This window comes from Protopterus annectens, chromosome 5.part0 (genome assembly GCF_019279795.1).
Source record: "Protopterus annectens isolate FY-2018-M chromosome 5.part0, PAN1.0, whole genome shotgun sequence".
NCBI lineage: Eukaryota > Metazoa > Chordata > Ceratodontiformes > Protopteridae > Protopterus > Protopterus annectens.
Window position 1 is genome coordinate 1,453,923,272 of NC_056735.1, and position 19,960 is coordinate 1,453,943,231.

Sequence of the window (19,960 nt, forward strand, 5' to 3'; positions counted from 1 at the left end):
TCTGATCTAGTGCTTCTTACTTAAGGAGCAAGTCAGGTCTGTTCTTCTTCATCTCTGCTTCTCGACTTTAAGTTGAGGAGCAAAAAAACAAACAAAAAATCCTACTACAGGACTAAAAAATCTTCTTTGTACTATTAAAATCTGTAGCAAACTCCAGATGTGTGGCTTGTTACAATTTATAACAGACACAATTCTGACTGTAAAAGCAATATCATCATTCATTTCTGTCCCGGCAATCAGAAATACCTGTATAGCAATCAATATTGGTACTACACTGCTAATCACTTGACATCTCCCTAGTGCAATCCCTAACATCTTATGCCCAGGGTGGCTGCCTCCTTCACCACCTCCTAGATACACTTCTGACCCAGTTAATTGATCTACTGAGTGTCCTCTTCTCTTCATTCAGACAACTATGAGAATGTTGTGAAAATATACATTCCCAAAATGTAACTAAAGTTCTGTAGTTCTGACTCTTACTGTTTACAAATATTATTTGGTATAAAGTGTGCTTTTTCTTCTGCCTTTTAATTGATGGTTCTCACTCATTAATTCATATGCCTAGAACTGTGTATGTTTTGTAATATTTTGAGAAGTACTACTTTTGCTTACAAAAATTGTCATAATATGTTTCTGATGCTTTGTGGCAGCATATACTTTCTGAAGTCACAAACACAATGGCTTTCAGAATGTACTCATGAATCACAGAATTATAAAATCGTAGAGTATGCATGAGAACTGTGCCAAGTACCCATCATGGTACCAGTACCCACACTTAGATTTTATATAATTTTTAAAGGAAGGACAGGGAGGTCATACCTGAGAATACACGTTCAAATCTCTACTTCTTTCTTAAAGGAAGATTATGTTTCACATTGCTTGATCTGGAGAAGTCTGTCTCTCCAACATGATTTGTTTATTTTCTGAAGCAGGTTTAAATCTCTGGTTCTAGTGTTCATGGGACTGTTTGATTTCTAGAAAGTTAAGTAGTCTTGGACTGTGGGATCCCTAATAGTCCAAAAGACATGGTACAGATCATGGCTTGATGTGTTTAGTAAGATACATAACAAAGGGGCATTGTATTTTATAATGGAACTGATCAGTGCAGAATATAGATAGATTCGGTACTTCTTTCGACCTAGAGGAAATGTCCTTTGTGATAAACTGTTCCAGACAGAAGGATTTCCTGATCATCCTGCAATATCTTGCTGTATGGTGGTCAAAGGAATGAGAATTATCAACCCATATTCCAAAGTCTCTCACAATATCTTTTTTGAATTGGAGTATGTCTATACTATGAGCTGGATAGAGAGTTTCTTTGCCAAATGCAACAATATTGCATCTTTCAACACTTAATTTTAGCCCATTGACAACACACCAGGTACAAACATGTACACTCACTTCGTAGCTTCTGCATATCAGAAAAGGATTCAAGTATAATGCCCAGTTTACAACTGTAGGTAAACTTTAATCAGAGTTCCTGGTTTTTGATTTGGAAATTCGAGATGTATACGGTGAATACCAAAGGTCCTAGCAGGGAACCCTCTGGTATCCCAGTGGTTGTTTCCATGCTGTCTGAAGCTGCATCTGACAAACTTAGATGGATATCCAATTAGCTATCCATCTAATTATACAGGAATTGATTTAGAGTGCATTTAGCTTTCTCAGTATGTGGTGAAGTATCAGATGCTTTGGCAAGGTTGAAGTAGGCTGTATTGACAGCATGACCACTATCCACTGCCTGCACTGCCCTCTCAAAAACTAAACAAATTCATTAGACAGGCTCTATCATTAGCAAAGAAAAACTGCTGGGCATGCAGTTTTATAAGATTATTTTATATCATAGTTTATCAGGTCTGTTATGACCTGTTCTATGGCTTTGCAGATGACGCCCATAATGCTGATGGGTCTGTAATTCCTGGAGTGTGTGGTGGGACCACCATTGTAAAGAGGCATCACAACTGCTGCACAACAAATCATAGTGGCAAAGCCAGTGGTTAATCTCAGGCTGAATAGCTGTAGGAGTGGGTCCACCAGTGCATGTTTACAGCTGTTCAGCAGGTGGCCTGATATGTTAGCAGGTCACACACAGGATGTCTTTTTTGTCTTGGAAAGTACTTTTAACAAGTGTTCTTTTGTGATAATAGTGGTTTTAGGTCTTAAGTTATATGTGGGTTTGGTATAGATGTTTCCGAAGTGTATCTGAGTGATGATAGTCATGAATTTGCTTGCCAGTATACTTGCGATGTCCAGTGGATCAGAGTAGGAAGTGCCATTTTGAATGAACTGAGAGCAATATTGAGTACTATTTTATAACTTCCTGATTTAAGTAAAGAAGAATTTGTAATTATCAATGAGACTCTATGGCAGCTGACGTTCAAGGGCAGCCTTAGTTTTCCTGATGGTGTTTTTCAGTACCATGGATAACCTTTTAATCTTAACCTTCATTTGTGGGTCTTTAGTTCTGCTCTATATTCTAATCAGCTTTTTTACCTCTTTCTTTGTTATTTATTCATGTGGACCACCAAACTGGTTTGCTCTTTCCTTTTCTTTTGGTTTAGTTTTATGAAGGATTGACTGGTTTTGTATGTGAGTGTAAAATTTATTTGCATAACTACTAGCCATGCTATGGGGGTTAAAGTCATATTTAGCTTAGAGAGTCATCATAGAATTGTGTGAAGTTTGTAAACTTGAAGTCTTTGAATACTGTAATTTTTGTTTTAGTCATTTTAAGGATTTTGAAAGAGAAGGTTTCAAATTTGTCGTCAGATTTTACTGGGAAAGGTATATCTGTGGGTTAATACATATAGCTGCCAAATTTGTAAGCAACAGGTCACAAACATTTTGAACTCTATTGAGTTCACTGGCAATTTGATCCAGGGAATTGTTTATGAAATTAAGGATTTTTTGAGCATAGTTTACATGTGAAGTATTTTTCTCCCAGACATGTGAAGTATTGTTCTCCCATTAATGATGTGTAGTTAAAGTGTCTCAGGATGATGGAGTTGTTGTGTTTATGAAATTCATCAAATGTATTCATGAACTGGACATGTTTTTTTTTGTAGATCATCAAAGGGGTCCTGTAACATGCTGTAATCTGATAGTTTGTTTTCTTTAGGCTGAGTTGAATCTCAGTAAGTTTGGTTCATTAGTCTGTGGGAATATGTCTTGAGGTAATGAAGTCTATGACAAACATGGATAGTCCACCACAGTTTCTGTTGAGTGTAAAGGCATGATAGATGTAAAAAACCTAGGCACATGGGGGTTGTTTTCTGCACTCTTAAACTAGGTTGAAGTGATAATATATACACACGAATGTGCAAATAAATGTGCAGGATGTTTTCAAGGTCAGGCAAAGTATTAGACTCCAGCACTGAACATCACCACGCTGATATTGCCTTGTGCTTGTTTGTTATGTTTTTCAGGTTGGAAGATCCATTAGCTGAACTGTGCCTAAAAAAGGCACTATGGGAGCAGCAAAGGGATCAGTGAGTCTTCTGCTTAATGAATCCATAAATTCAGTAACTTAAAGCTGAAGCCTTCCATTACTGCCCTTGTTCTGTTCCTAAACATGGCGGCTCTTGATTTGCTTACCATTTATGATAATTAAACTTTGACCACCTGCTCTCCCTGCTTTTTTCACACCTATTAGCTGATTGCTCCAACGTCCACAGCATTATAAACTAACAACTGTTATTTGGACACACAATTTAAATCTGCTGCTGTCCAATAAAGCATTTGACTAAGATTACAGCAAGTTATTATACTAGTCTGTTATATAAGAAAGATATAAACTGGCAATCAGATAAAGACAAAGAGGTTAGGGGGGTCCAGTGCTTTAGATCTGGGCCAGCTTGTGAGAAATGGAAAATAGTATAGAATAGTATATATAGCAGGACTGAAGACTGGAGATGGAAACATGGGAGGTTAGGAGGCTGGGATGGGAAATGTGGTGTGAGAAAAGGGTGGAATAATTGAAAGAATTATGAAGATATGGGTCAAGGCGAGTCTGGGGGAGAAGGGTACAGTGGAGGAGAAAAGTGAAGTAGACAGGGGAGGCAGGTAGAAGACAGGTAGAGAAGGGTAGGCAGAAACTAGGATGAGTGAAAAAAATTTTAGGTCAACCAAGAATGACAGGCAAGAATTTCAACAAAGGAAGACAGATTGTCAAGAAAATGGTACCCACTAAGGGATCAGAGCAGAAGAGGGATTGACAGGAGAGGGAGAAGACAGATGTTGGAGAGAATGATCTCAGAAGAAGGACAGGACTGAAGAGAATATGAGGTGAGGAAAGCAGAAGTCGATAACCTTATGGATGACTTAAAGAAAGGGAAGAGGAGGTATATGAAAAGGATCAGATGCCACACAGGGAGGCAGGAAGCAAGGGAGGGAGGTAACAAAAAGGGGCAGTTAGGAAGACATGGTGTGCTGAAGCTGAAGTGTGTATGTTTACAGGTAGGAGAAATAGTAACAGTGGGTAAGGAATAAGGCATAATGATAAACAGAATGTGAGTTCAGAAAAGTATATTTTGTTGATTATAGACTCAGTCATCAAAGGGATTAAGGATCCTAGCAATGGGGAAAGAAGACACCAGATTACAGTGGAAGGAGTCTTGGAGTTTCTACTTAGCAAGATGTGGGAAAAAGTCACCAAGGTGGTTACTAAGGTGTAGTAGCAGATATAAGTTGTGGTGAAAAGTAACCACCAGTGACCTATCAGATGAGACAGTTGAGGTGGCAACAAACAAAGGCATGAAGTTGGCAAACAGAAGCTAGGATGGGGATTTGGATGTAACATTTCCTGCAATATTACCTGTACCAGGAAACTTACAATAAATTTAAAAATGTTACTGTTTTTCAAAAGGGAAATGCATGAAAATTTAACTAAGCTATACCAGATTGCTCAAAAGGTAAATTATTGCTCAAAAGGTAGAACTAAAAAAACAAAGAATTGTACTTGTCTTTTCAGTAAAGCAAAGTGTGTAAAAGAAAATGGATAAAATGGTATATAATTACATTTGTCACTGAGAAAATATACTAATGTTTAAAAGTAAAAGTAAACTTTGCAAATTTGCATTCTGTTGTAAAGTCTAATGCAGCTTGGAGAGGTTGAAGTAGGTCAAAGGTTATATATATATTTTTTGTTTGTTTTACCCTGTGTTGCTGAATGTAATCTTTCACCTTTGGGCATGTAACTGTGGAAACAAGAGAAGATCTTCCACTATGTGAATCAAAGTAGAAGTCACAGTATATCGGGATTGGGACATACACAAGCAGTGACCTACATTTAAGCCAGTTCAGTCAGTCAGTGTGTGGGAGCAATTACAACCTGCCTATTGCGGCATGCCCCTGCTATATTGTTCAACTGTTGTTCAACTGCCTGTGAGGACTCAGTGATTAAGTTATCATTATGAAAGCTAGATAGTAAGCCTAAGTTCATTTCTTAAGTTAAAGCAGCTGGGAATACTTATCAAATAGTTTTCTGAACATTATCTTTAGCTTAAAATTGTATTTTCAATACTTTGTGCAAGCTCTGTACTGTTTGTTACTTATTTGTAGGAAACATACTTTAACTTATTTATTTCATGTAAACAGTTGTATTATTCAAAAGTAAACACACATTATTACTGGTTTAGTCCAAGTATTTATACATTTTCACTAATGTACTTCCAACTGAGTGATGTCTGCCTTTTGAAGAATTACTACTTTGTGCTAATTGTTGCCATTTAAGTATTTAAAGTTTGGCTTATTTTTAAGGGTAAACTGTAAAGTGTGTTCTTGTTTTGTTGATTTTGGATAACTGGCATTACTGTGTGTTTGGGAGTGGGTTTTGGTGGTAGAGAGCTGCCATTTACACTCTCCATTCTGAAAAAATATTTTATGAGTATGCATGCAAAGTAACTGTGGTCAGATTTTAATTACTGATGGCAAGACTGTAAATGAAGGCACTAGGTTTAGTGTGAAGAAGTTGAAATCCTAAGAATCCAGTGATTATAACACTGAACTGTAGCTGCATAGTGTAAATGCAATAAATTCATTTGGATGTGCCAGGGCTGTCTATAATCCAGTATAGCAGTGCATATTCACTATTCAGCATTCACTCATTAAAGCAGACAGTGGTGGTCATACAGTCGTGTTAAAGATGCCCATAAAACATATAGCACTTGTTTTGCTGTAACTTACTAGTTAACTGATTTACTAATGGTACTAGTTTTGTAGTATTCAGTGATGCGATTAAGCACACTAAATGTAAGACAGCAGCAGTGCAGGAATTAAAACATATATATAGTCATGACTGTCAGAATATGTGCCAAAGACCAGCAAATTACATAAGGAGAGGATTAACAAATTAGTCTGGCTGTGCCAGTGAGGAAAGGAGCTTGAACTAGTACAGTGCTGAAAATGGCCTGGCAATGTGAGACAAGCTTTACCCAGAAGAGACAGCAGTGTTCAAGGATGGGTTGGAACAGTCCATTTTCATGAGCGCACTTTACACTAATATGGAAATTAACTGGTGGTGTGTGGGATTCAGGGGGCTTGCTCCCCTGCAAAAATATCTGTTTTATTTGTTTTTCGATCATTTGTGGATCAATCTGTTTTACATTTGATTTATGGCTTTCAATGAATTGTGGATTGATGACTCATGCTGTCAATCAAGAAGTTAGGTTTATATACATATATCTATATCTATGTGTATATATATATGTGTATATATATATATATATATATATATATATATAAAACACTTGGTCAGTTACTCATGTAATCGAGATCAACAAGACTAAAATCTGGTCAATAAAAGAAAAAAAAAAAGAAAATGTGAGGAATGACTTTGTGCATTCTTTACAGTCAGTGAGGCAGTCATCACCAGCCTAGCTCCCACATCCAAGCTCCCACCAGGTAAGAGTTTTCTCTCACCTGTTCCCAACAGGATTACCAGAAAATCCTCTGTGAGACCTTCTGTGATAGTGGTTCATCTCTTATGGTAGACCTGTCCATGGCAACATCCCATGCCTTGGTACTGGCATGCAGTATCGCATCTGTGAACCTGCAGTGCAGCTCTGCTGCTGTTCTTTTATAACCACTTATTGTACTGATGCCCTGCAGCACCCTATCACACTGATTCCAGAATGCCTTGTCAGTTTTACCTTGGTCCAGGGTGTGAATGTCAAAGTGCCGGTAAGGCACAGTGGTTAAAGTCTTCACTTCATAAGCACAAGGTGCAGGGTTTGAGTCTGACCTCAGGTTATTGGCTAGCCTTAAAATGTCGCTTTAGTGCTGTTGGCCTATTATTCACCTACAATCCTATTGCTGGGTGTTGGTTTAATGGTTAAGGTGTTTGACTCACAGCACAAGGTACAGTGTTTGATTCTCACCTTTGGGAGGGAAATTTGCTAGACTTAGAAGGAGGGAGAGAAATTGGTTAGGCTTAGAATGGCCCATTAAGGCAGCTAGCCTAGCAATTAGCTATGAACTATGTGTGCATATGGCCTGTAGTAAGACCTCAGTCTTCTGTGAAGTGTACTTTTCTCCTGTTGCCATTATCTTGTTCCCATGACAAGACATGTACACAGCTGGATAGTACTTTGCCTGACTTTGTGTTCTGTTTGCTGCCAGAATGGGCCAGGCAGGACAGTAATCTTTCATGCCCTTATATAGTTTTACCCCACAAAATGCAATGATCAGTATTTGTTCAAGTTGCTGCCATTTGTCATATGGTGCACCCTGCAGTGGTGAGGCCCATTAACAGTTGTTTACTGCCAGTATATTTATATGGCAGGACAAGCCATTACTCTGCATACATGTATTCCTGCACTGCTCACTGTAGCACGGTCTCATACAAAATGATGCTCTTTTTGACATGCTGATAAAGGCTTCTTAGCATGGTTATTGTGCTAATGAGGCAGTTTAGAGTTGTCATCTCTGAACATTAACAGCATCAGTCAGCTCCACCATGCTTATTCCGGCTTTCCCCCAGGTTAGCATGCCATGTGAATAGTTTGCTTATGCCTAAACCCTAAGAAATTCATAATAGTACCTGTTAGTGCTAGTGATTCCTTAAAGAATGCACCCTTGTTGCCGGAGGATATGCGTCATGTGGTGTCCATATCTTGTGGCTGTGCATAGATATGAATGATTGTTCTGACCTGCAGTGTAGATGTGGCCTCTTCAAGTGCAAATTTCTGTAGGTTTACCACTTGATGCAGCCAAAAGTCTCTTCTAAGTGCATAGGGATGTAGCTATTGAGTATAAAAAGCTACTGTCAGTTTTCCACTTCACTAAGTGGATTATAAAAACACAAGTTTGTTTGTTTGTCTTTTGGGCTTTTCCAGGTTAGGGGTCGCCACAGCGGAACTCCAGCCTGCTAATGATTGGCAGTCGATTTTTATGGTGCCGAGTTGTCAGCCTGATGCCCAACCTTCAGCGAAGGCACACCCATTCACACATGTCTTTTGGAGGCCATTCAACCCCAGGGGAGGACATGCAAACTCCACACAGAAGGCACTCCAGCCGAAAGAAAATCAAACAGGAGAACCTCTTGCTGTGAGACAACAACGCTACCGCTGTACCACCGCGGCTATTATAAAAAACACAAGTACTACCAACAGTCTTGATGTTCTCCAGTCTACGAAATTGGAAAAAAGAAACTCAAGTATCAATGGGGTGGAAGACTAACTTCCACCATCTGCAAAGACATCTATGACACCTGCTGCTGGGTTACTCAAGGGGATCCCACTTGAACACTTTCACAAGAGCAACACTGTTTCCTTCAAGGTGACCACAGAAACCTGATCACCTTCCATAGGAGGTCATTTGTACACCAGTAGAGACCTAGGCCTGGCAACTGCTGGTGACCCATAAACAGGTGTAGTGTCTGGTTCAGGCCCACTTGGCTGCTGCTGCTGCACAATATTCTGCACCATAGCTCACCTTCTAGGGAAAGAGGGAACAGAAACAAACAAACAAACAAACAAATAAAAAATGAAACCTATCTGTACATGTATATGACCACTTTATTCCAATTTTAAATGATAATTGTACTCCTTCTACATTTACTCACTACCTAGAGAGCATATCCATTCTCCTTTGGCAGGCCAATGCATCCTTGCAAGCAGAAAGCAAGTACTGCAGTAAGATCAAGAAAAATTTGAAGAAAATTAATTTAAAGATATTGAGCATAATAGGGAAACTTTTTATAAATACATCAGATGTGGAAGGAGTAAAGACACACAAATTGATAAACTGTGTGGAGATTCTAAAATTTATTCTCAGATGCATCAGATTATAGATATATTTACAAAATCTTATGCAAAGCAGTTTGACTTCACAAAAGGGGTGATAAGTTGTCCTAATGACATCCAGGTAACCCCAGACTGGAATCAAATTAGTTTATATTGAAAAAGAACTGCGCAAACTGGATCCAAACAAAGCACAGGGAGGAGACGGAATTAGTAACAATGACCTACGAACACTTCAGCAAGAACTTACACTATATCTATTATTCACTAAGTCATATAAATATGGGGAGATTCCTCAAGATTGGAGACATGCACTTATTAAACCTGTCTTTAAGGGAAAGGGGAGTAGGACAAACCCAGAATCATATAGACCCTTAAGTCTACTTTCATGTTGTGGAAAATTAACAGAGAAGGTAATATTGGATAAGTTATTGTCAAAACTTGATAGGGTGGGACCTGAAACCATATATCAGCATTCATATGTTAAAATAGATCTATTGCCACCTGTAACATGATGTTCTATAACAATATAATAACAGCTATGAATGAAAAATTGTGCTGTGATTTAATTTATACAGACTTAACTTGAGCATTTGACAGGGTCATACATAAAACACTGATCAATAAATTAGTACAACTAGGTATTGATGTACTCTTGATAAGATGTATAGCTGCCTGGCTTACAAATAGGACATGGCAAGTATCATACAGCAACTGGACAGGGGAAATACTTGGCTACAGTCAGGGTGTCCCACAGGGCTTGGTCCTAGGTCCTTACTTGTTTAGATTGTATCTTTCAGACCTAACTTTTTCATCTGAGGTGTTCTACAGTCTATACGCAGATGACCTGAAATTAGGTAAACTGATTACAAGTGTTACAGATAAGGCATGTGTGCAAAATAACTTGACTAAATTGACCATTTGTGCACAGGAGAATAATATGCTGATAAATACTTCAAAAACTAAGCATATGAGACTTGGGAGACATAAACTGAAAGGTGAATATTTAATACAGCACACAGTGATTGAAACTGTAGACTCATTTATATGGGTAGATTCAGCTATGGGTTTTTCTAATCATATCAGCCAATTGGTTAATGATAGTTATTGAGATATTGGTTGTATAAAAAGGTTTATAAAGTCTAGGAAATTAAAAAATAATGAAGTCATTGTTTGTTAGTTACATTAGACCCAAACTTGAGTATGGAATAACAATATGGAAACCCTATAAGAAGACAAGCGTGAGTAAACTGGAAAGAGTGCAGCTGAAATATACCAAGGGCATCCACGGATGTGAAAATCTAAGTTATTATGAAAGACTAAAATATCCAAACTTGTGCAGTATCTCTTACATATATCTAAGAGGAGATCTTATTCAAGTATATAGGGCATTTAGAGACAACTACCTCTGGGAATGTTTGGGGTTATCAAAAAGTACTAGAGAATCATCAGATAACCTGTGTAGAAGATTCTATAGGAATGAGAAGTGTACTGATTGGTTCCCTGATAAAGCAGCTGATGCATGGAACAGACTACCAAATTACATTAAAGCAAGTACTAGTTTAGATATTTTAAGAACAGCCTGGACACTTATGGGAACATGTGTTTTGGTATATTGGCAAGCTAGAAGGGTATTTGTGCCTGTGATTGAAATATTTGTATGTATGTATGTACTGCAAAAGACTAAATTCAGAAAACTGCAGTGCAAAATAACAGACACAATGCATACAATGCTGATCCTCTCTAACCTTTGTTTTCCACTGCTGCAGCAAGTCACTGTGCTAGCTCCACACATCATTTTTGCTATGCTTGTACTGCTAATTAGACCTAATACTGCCAGCCGCATCACTTACCACCACGGCAAGCTGGTGCAGACATGAATTTTATCTACTAAGCCATAATATGGACCCAGTACACACTCCCCGGGGTTATAAGACATCAGAAGCATCTAATTTAGAAAACATTTAAATATAATATTAAACACGACTAATGCTAAGAATAACTTGTATAAGGATAGCTTTTTTGTTTAGGAATATGCCACTGTAAAACCATTTGGATTTCATGCTGAGATTAATTGGAGATTTTTATATTTTGATTAGTGGTTGCTTAACAAATGTACTTCATATGTTTGCAATTCTGTTAATAAATTTAACTCAGTGAAAGTGTGCAAGTCCTAAATCTGAATAAAAAAGAAACCACAGCCATTTATGTATATATATATATATATATATGTGGGCATGTCCTCCTTATGTTTACATAGGTTTCCTACAAGTGGCTCTCCCACATTCCAAAGACATGCAGTAGGTGGATTGGGCACTCTAAATTGGCCATAGGTGTGAGTGTGCATGCAAATATGTGGTATGAAAGAACAGCCATGTCAGGGCCAGCCATCTGGCAGTGTGAACCTTGACTGTAGTTGATTGTCACTGTTGAAGTGACACCCTGACCCTATGTGAAAAAAAATGGGAAAAGGGGTTATGGATGAATGGAGAAGTTCCTCTTGTAAAAATGAGGGCACTTTTATAGCTTTATAAAATTGCGGTGCAGTGGTTAGCATTGTCGCCTCACAGCAGGAGGTTCTCCAGTTCAGTTATCGGCTAGGGTGCCTTCTGTGTGGAGTTTGCATGTCCTCCCAATGTTCTCATGGGTTTCCTCTGGGTGTTCTGGTTTCCTCTCAGATTCCAAAGACATGCAGCAGGTGGATTGGACTAAATTAGCCCTAAATGTGAGTGTAAGTGTATAGTATGTATGAACTACCACAGCAGGGTTAGCCACTTGGTGTAAACCTTAGCTCTAGATGATTGTCACTGATGAAGTGACACCCTGCCCCTATGTGGAAAAATGTGAAAAGGAGTTGAGAATGGATGGATGACCTTTTAAAAACCAAGGAGCTAAGACATGGACAATAGGAAAATAAGCAATTATTAGCCTGGCTCTTGGAAACAGTTACATTTATGCTTCTTCTTTAAGTGTACTGATATTTTTTTCTCAGAATAGTATAGAGTGTCTAATATCTTATGTTACTAGAGAGAGGATTCCATGATGCTGGACTAATTTTAGGGAATGACTTTTGACCAAGGTCTTTTCAGGATGAAGGGCATGCTAGTAATAGGATACTGTCTGCTGTGGTTCTAAGGGAGTTATTAGTAACTCCAGTATATGACTTAGCTGCAAGGGATAAAAAATATTTTAAGAGAGCTAAATGAGGAGTTGCTCTGACAGTTCTACTTAAAAAGTCTACCATTTGTAAGGTAACATGATGATGTTACCTGTCTTTGGAGAGCGTGTTTAAGTGACATTATTTTTTAGTGCGACATTATAGTACAGAAATGTAATAAGAGGAGTTGAAATAATTTATGGTCAGGGTGTATTTAAATGTGGGTATAAGCATGTAAATTCCTATAACTTCAAACTTTTTTAGTTGCAAGACTCAGTAGGTGTGAGACTTTGTAGGTAATGTTTAATTGTTTTACTATTTTATCAACTATGATCACTTTGGAGAGTAAATGCAAACTGCTGTTCTAGGGTTACTTCAAGGTATGTTTGGTGAGGTACTGCAGGAATCATGGATTGAAAAGGCTGCATTATTTAAGGGAATGGTTATTTGACATTTTTTTAGTTATTAATACTACAAAGAAGGAGTTTTGACTGATAACTACTAGGTCATAGCCAATAGATCAGTTACGCAGAAGATTGAACTAGTTTGCAGATTTTAATGCTGTTGTTTAATAGGTCTTTTATTGTATTGAAAGGGTACTAGCTAGTGTTTAAACTGTTTAAAGCCATCACTTACAGCTGATTTATCAGCAGTGACCATTTATTCTGAGTTAGCCAAAGGAAGAAATATTTGATTTGAGTTTTTGTTACAATTGTTCAGATCATCTGCATGCACAATAAAGTTTAGAGTAGGCAAGTCTTGTTTAATATCATTTAGAAGCAGAACTAGACCCTAAAACTGATCCTGGAGGGACTCCATGTGTGGTATTGTTCATTTCTGACAACAGGAAAATGTATTGCTGACACTGTAGTGCAGTATAGGGGGAAGCCGCTCTCCTGAGTGTGCCGTCTTTCAGATGAGACATTAAACCAAGGCCCCATCAACTTGAGATGGTGGTAGCTCAGGCAGATGTAAAAGAGCCCATGGCACCTATTGAAAAGAGTAGTGGAGGTTCCCTAATGCCCACTATAAATGTCCCCTAGTAGTATGAATACCATCTCGGGTCTCCCCTGAAAAGAGGCTATTATCCTAGTGAGATTAACGTGGTCAACAAAGAATAAATAAATAAATAAAATAAAAAATTTCCACGAAAAGATTCTTCAGAAATACTAGAAGGTCATAAAGTCATTAAATCTACTGACTGTAAGATTCATTCTTTGTTATTATCACTATTTATACCATTAATTGCACATATTGTGCGAATTTCCAATGTTTATTCTATTTCTTATATTAACTTGTGTACTCTGGATAAAGAAAGTTGCACACCTCTCTGTATTAATTACCACAGAAAAGTATTCCAAGATTTTTAGAAAGCTTTTTCTGTCTAAATTAATACTAAACAAGTCCTTTCAACTATTTTGTTTTATGTTATGGATACTTTAGTTTAGTTTGAATGCTCTAAATCACAGTTATCCATAATCCTGTTGATAGGATGCAATTTAAATAATTAGACCAAAAAACACAAACAACAACAGCAAAAATAGTTTTTCATGTTCTTATATTTTATGTATTTGAAAATGAATATGATTTACTGATAAAAAGAAAATGCAAAAATAAATAAATAAATAAATAAAATAATAAAAAAGGAAGAAAAGGGAAAAAACTCATTTACTATTAAATCACAACTTCTGACATAAAATGTTTTAAAATTTTAATCTCTGTATCTGTTGCCATTCTCCCAGTATGAATTTATGTTCATTTATTGAAATTAATCATCACAGTTTAAATACATGGAAACCAGCCTCGGCTCTGGAGGTTGCAGCCATTACAGTGTTGCATAGTATGATTCTTAGGCTGCTGAATGTCCCAAATGATACTTAACTTTGTAAGTTAAAGTTAATTGCTTTAGTATTAGAACAGTGAGGCAGCATACTCACCAGGAAGGCCTGGGTCACCTCTAGGCCCTTTTGGTCCTCTGTCCCCAGTTATCCCAGCCACTCCAGGGAATCCAATCAGACCAGGTTCACCCTTTTCACCTTCAAGAAAACAATAAAAAGCAATTTAAACTATCTGAAAATCAAAACAATGACACATATAAATCTAACTCAGAGCTAACTTATCTTCTTGGTTGTTTATGCACAAACTGAATGCAAAAGCCATTTGATAGTCCGATTCTTTTTACTTATTTATTTGTTTGCTTGTTTGTTAATCAGGCAGGTGGACTAGTCTACCGACATCTTTCAACAATAAATCAAGCCTAAGGGAAAGACAGGTATATGCAATGGTTGCAGTCAAAACAGAAAGTGGTTTTACTACACAAGTGTAGTGAAATAAAAAGTGGGCTAATAACAAAATATATAAAAAAATGTACCTGTTAATGCCAGAAAGGTTGATGAAACATCCAATATAACTGTAATACATACAATGAAAGTAAAGGTAATTAAAACCATGAATGAGTTCAGAAATGCTGCAACATAATACACCACTCAGGGAGAAATTATCATATTAGTTCTAACCTAATTTGGCTGCAAATTAATTAATTAATTAATTAATTAATTAATTAATTAATAGATTGATTATTGACCAGATTAGGAACTATGTGGGTTTGTAATTGGTTGTAATATGAGCTGTATGTACTGTACGTGCTGAATGAAGGGACGATGTTAAAGGGTATCCATGGATGGGGGAACTAAGAGGAAAACTAGACAGAGGGAACTACATCAGTGTTAGAATGGTTAGTATAGAGGGTGGGAAATTCGAGATGGGGTGTCAGAGATCAATGATTGCAGTGGTAAAACAGGTGTACAGTTAGGGGACTGATTTGCTGTGACCTACAGAATAATTGGTGGGGTTTCAGGGATTGTGGAGTGAATAAATTGATAGTGCTATTAGGAGGGGTTTGGAAAAGACATAGTTTATCTTTAAGGTCAGGGGGTTAGGGCACATTTTTAGTGTGTTCAGTAAAGAAGTTCTAGTCTGTTGTGGCAGATTTAATGAAGGGTGTTTCTATGATGTTAGTGACAAATAGGATCTTTATCAGAGAGTCCGTCTTTGGCTAGTGGGATCTGAAAAAGCAGTGGATAGAATTGGTGGTTAGTTTATTTGCCAGATCAGGGTAATGCTTCATGTAGAAACTTGAAGATAAGTGTGGCAAGTAGAAGCAGGGCCCTTTTTATTTATTGTTTTTTTCTGACCTATGAGGAATTTAAACTGGGGGAGTGCATCATTCTGCCATGTTTGTGAGGACCAGGTCAAAGATATTTGCATACCTGATGGGCATGCAGGCTAGATGTTCAAGGGTGTTTTGTGTTAACCAAGTCAAAAAATCAATGGGATTACCAGTTTGAGGTTAATATTGCCCATGAATATTTTGTTGGGTTGAATGGAGAGTGTCTCCAGTACTTTCAACCATGTAGTGCTGCTGACTTCCTCAGTCTTGAAGGGGGGCCTATACCTTGCAAGTATATAGTATGGGACCTTACTTGTGGTAAGCTGGATGTGGAGAAGCTCAAGTGTCTCATACTGTTTGACCAGCCTTGAGATGTGTTTGTCATTATCATCATCATCATCAGTCCCCCTTTCCCCATTTTTCTACATGGGGTCGGGGTATCATGTTAACTGTCACCAACTCTCTTGATTCAGTGCCACACTCCTGCCTTCTTCAACACTCATACCTGACTGTCGCAGATCTTCTTTCACACAATCCATCCACCTCTTTGCTGGATGTCCTCACTTCCTCTTACCTTCTTCCTGTCTATCCTAAATCTTCCTCACCAGATTGTCTGCTGCTTTTCTACACATGTGCCCAAACCATCGTAATCTGTTCTCTTTGATCTTTCCTGCAATTAGAGCTACTTTGGCTTCTGCTGTTATGTCCTCATTTCTTCGTCTGTCCCACAGTGTGCATCCTACCACCTTTCTCAGGCACTTCATTTCCATCACCTCTAGCTTCTTAAACTGTTTTGCCTTTACTGCCCAGGTTTCTATACCATACAGTAGTACTGGTCACACCTCTGTCTTATATACCTTACTTTTCAGCTTCTTTGGCATTCTTCTGTCATAGACTACACCTGATACTCTATGCCAGTTGGCTGCAGCCCCCCTGATTCTAGCTTTGACCTCTTCATTCAGACTACCCTTCTCCTCAACTACCCCTTCCAGATACTTGAAGCTGTATACCTGTTCCACTATCTTCCCTTCTATTTCTATTCTCAGCTTCTTCTGATTTCTCCAATTTCCTGTCATTACCACTGTCTTATCTGTGCTTAGCTTCATCCCATGTGCCTTCAGATTTGCATTCCATTCTCCTATCCTTTGCTGAAGCTCAGAGTCTGCCTGCACTGCCACATCATCTGCATACAGCAGCTTTGTTGATCCCTCGCCTCCAACCTGTTTGCTAATGTAGTCCATCACCAGTATGAACAGCAGTGGGCTCAGAGCTGAACCCCTCTGTGAGGCCGAACACTGTTTGTACTTGAATCATTGGGTCCTTCTCCATAGCCTGCACTAATTCTACCAGTGTTTCTGGGACTTCAAACCACCGCAGTGCTGCCCAGATCAGCTTTCTTGGGACCTTGTCATATACTTTCTCCAAGTCTAGGAATGCCCAGTTGGACTCTCTCATCTCTAGCTTCCTCTCAAGTATTTGTCTCAATGTAAACATCGGGTCAATTGTGCTGCATCCTGATCTGAATCCAAACTGCTCATCTCCCATCTTACATTCTACTACTCTGTGTATCCATTTATCAGTCACCCTCTCCAGAACTTTCATGCAATGTGATAGGAGTTTGATGCCTCTGTACTGCTCACAGTTGTGGATGCCCCCTTTGTTCTTGTACATTGGCATGAGTATGCTTATTCTCCAGTCATCTGGGATACGTCTTTCTCTCCACACTGCTATTAGTACCCTCAGGAGCCATTTCTCCCCTATCTCACCCAGCATCTTTATCATATCTGCTGTGACCTTATCTGAGCCAGCTGCTTTCCCTGACTTCATCTTCCTTAGTGCTGTTCTTACTTCTTCTAGGGTGGGCTCCTCTTCTTCTCTCATTATAGGCTGTTTCTGGGGCAGTAAAGCTTCTGTGGGGTTTTCTTCATTCAGAAGCTGCTGGAAATACTCCTTCCATTTGCCTTTGATGCCCTCTGGACTGTTGAGCAGGTTGTTGCTGGCATCCCTTATGAAGAGTGTCTGACTATCTTCTTTATCACAGGGAGAGCATGCAAACTCCAAACAGGCATTGGTCGGAGGTCAGGATCGAAACTTACACCTTGTGCATGGGAGGCAAAGAACTTAACCACTAAGCCATATGTGCTGGTGTTTGATGTAATCTGAAATTGAAAGCTGGTCTAAATGTGTGGAAGACATTATAGCCATGCACTGTTATGGTGCCCTCTGCAGCTTTAAACCTAGTCTCAGTAACTGCACAGATGACTATATTCTCCAAGGTGAGAAGAGCTTTAGGGAGTGGAGTTTCTAATTTAGACTCCTGGCATTGTGCAGTAACATCTTTAGATTTTTCTGAAGTGGTTTAGTTATGTCAGTAGGTATATCAAGTTGGCACTGCCTAATAAAGTCACTATGGGGGTGGAGAAGGACTTAGCCAATATTTGAAACATGGGGGGGGCAGGTGCAGACCATTCCTAGCACAGCCGCCTGGTCTGTGCCCCCCTTGGAGTGATACCAAAAACTAAGCCAATTATTGAAGTCAATTACGTTATGTTGGTACTGAGGCATGATCATCATTAAAGAAGGTAGAAGGCTTCTCATTGCTAGGCTCATACCAGCTTGGGATGCATAATCAGAGAGCTGTATTTATATCTCTCTTCATATTGTACAGAAAGGTTAGTCTCAGGTCATTTACACCCATGTGGATTATGAAGGAATCATACTGGTGCTTTTGGTGTAATGTCTTGAGTGCATCCATAGTCTGGTGGATCCTGGCTCTGACAGTCAGCTAACTGTGACTCTCTTGTTGCTCAGCCAGTTGAATGGGACATCTGTGTGTCTAATGTGTGTCTCACAAAAGAGTATCCTGTGGCTAAGATATTGTATTGTGTGGTGGTTTGCCCTACTGGCTTATAAGTTGAGCCAACTTGTGATGATGGTGGTTGTGTCTTTGTGCATGTTGTCGTAGCAAGGTACTCTAGAGGTTGATACAGATACATGTTCTGTGTGTCACATCTGAGACTTCTTTGAGGTTTGGAAGATTGCATTTAAGGGTCTCAGCATATGGGGGTCTATGTGTTTGGTCATTACTATGTGAAGTGTGTGTGTGTGTGTGTGTGTGTGTGTGTGTGTGTGCGCGTGTGTCACTAACAACCTGTTTGGTGTCATTTGTATTGGTAACTGAGAGCCTTGCCTCTTTTGACACTGTGTAACTTCATCTCTCAAACAATGTATCAGTTTGCTTTATAATTAGGTGGTTGTCAATAAACATGAGACAAATGGTACATTGCCTCAGGATGTCCGAAACTGCCAAGCTGGCTGCAGAGATAGTAGGAAAGTACAAATCCATGGTAACATTTTCTTAATCATGATTTTTTACTGGTAAATCGTGCATAAGGAATTGACAGCTGGTGACTAGGTTGTTACTTGTACTTACAGGGCTGTTCTCCTTAACACAAAAGCCAGTTGTTCTTTGAGCAGCTGGGTACTGGACAGACTTCTAAGTCGTCTATTACTGAGAATTTTTTTATTCAGTGCCCTTTTAGAATGTTGCTTGGATGCCAAGCAGATGAGAGCTCTAAGTGGTGCAAGCATGCTAACATTACAGTGGTACAGAAAACTATTGAAATAAACAAAATGGCTCTCTAGGCAATAATCAAATCACACTAGAGGCTGACCAAAGTGATTCCCAGCTTGGAGACAGATCAGGGTATCTGCCACTGCCACAAGAATGCAGTACTTCATGTATCAGTGGGACTGGGGCAGACACAAGAACAGGGAAAAACAGTAACAATGTAACAAACAGAAATATGCTGGAATGCAACTTTAAGCAGGCAAATGATAAGCAGAATATGACTATAGCAGCAAAACTGGAATGTAAACAGCTGTGGATACAAATAAATACAAATCTTTCAATAAAATTACATACTGACCAGTCTAAGGCATTGGACTGGGCAGAAATTTACCAGTAATGCTGTTTATGGAAAAATGTAGTTATAAATGACAAAATGAGGCTAAGACCTGACAGTAATTCGCAGTTCTTCCACAACTATGAAAAAAACTAAAGGACTAAGGCCCCAGACTGAATTCAGAATACAAATAGCTAGCTTTTTCAAGTAATTCTACTTAATGGAGATAGAAGTGCAGTACAATCTATAAACTATGCTCAGATCTTGCAGTAATTCACAATTCACCCAAAACTGAAAAAAAAACTATAACAGTAAGGTCCCAGAATATACTAATAATGTCAAAAGATAACTTTTTTGGCTAAAATGCAGAAAAATGCAAAAAAAAAGTCACCAAACAGGTCACTATAAGTGCAACTGAAACTGTTTAAATAGAAATGGAATACATTCTGCATTTAGTTATGAGGAATAGTTTGCTTAGTATAACAAGAAT

General features: G+C 38.5%; 1 protein-coding gene across 1 annotated transcript in view; it reads right to left on the reverse strand.

Annotated features, from left to right (window-relative positions):
* Positions 1-19,960, reverse strand: part of COL4A2 (collagen type IV alpha 2 chain) — a 1,470,466-nt gene that overhangs the window by 69,166 nt on the left and 1,381,340 nt on the right. Inside the window, exon 42 of the mRNA XM_044071270.1 lies at positions 14,334-14,432. Coding sequence (XP_043927205.1) covers positions 14,334-14,432 — 99 coding nt within the window. The remainder of the gene's footprint in view (positions 1-14,333; positions 14,433-19,960) is intronic.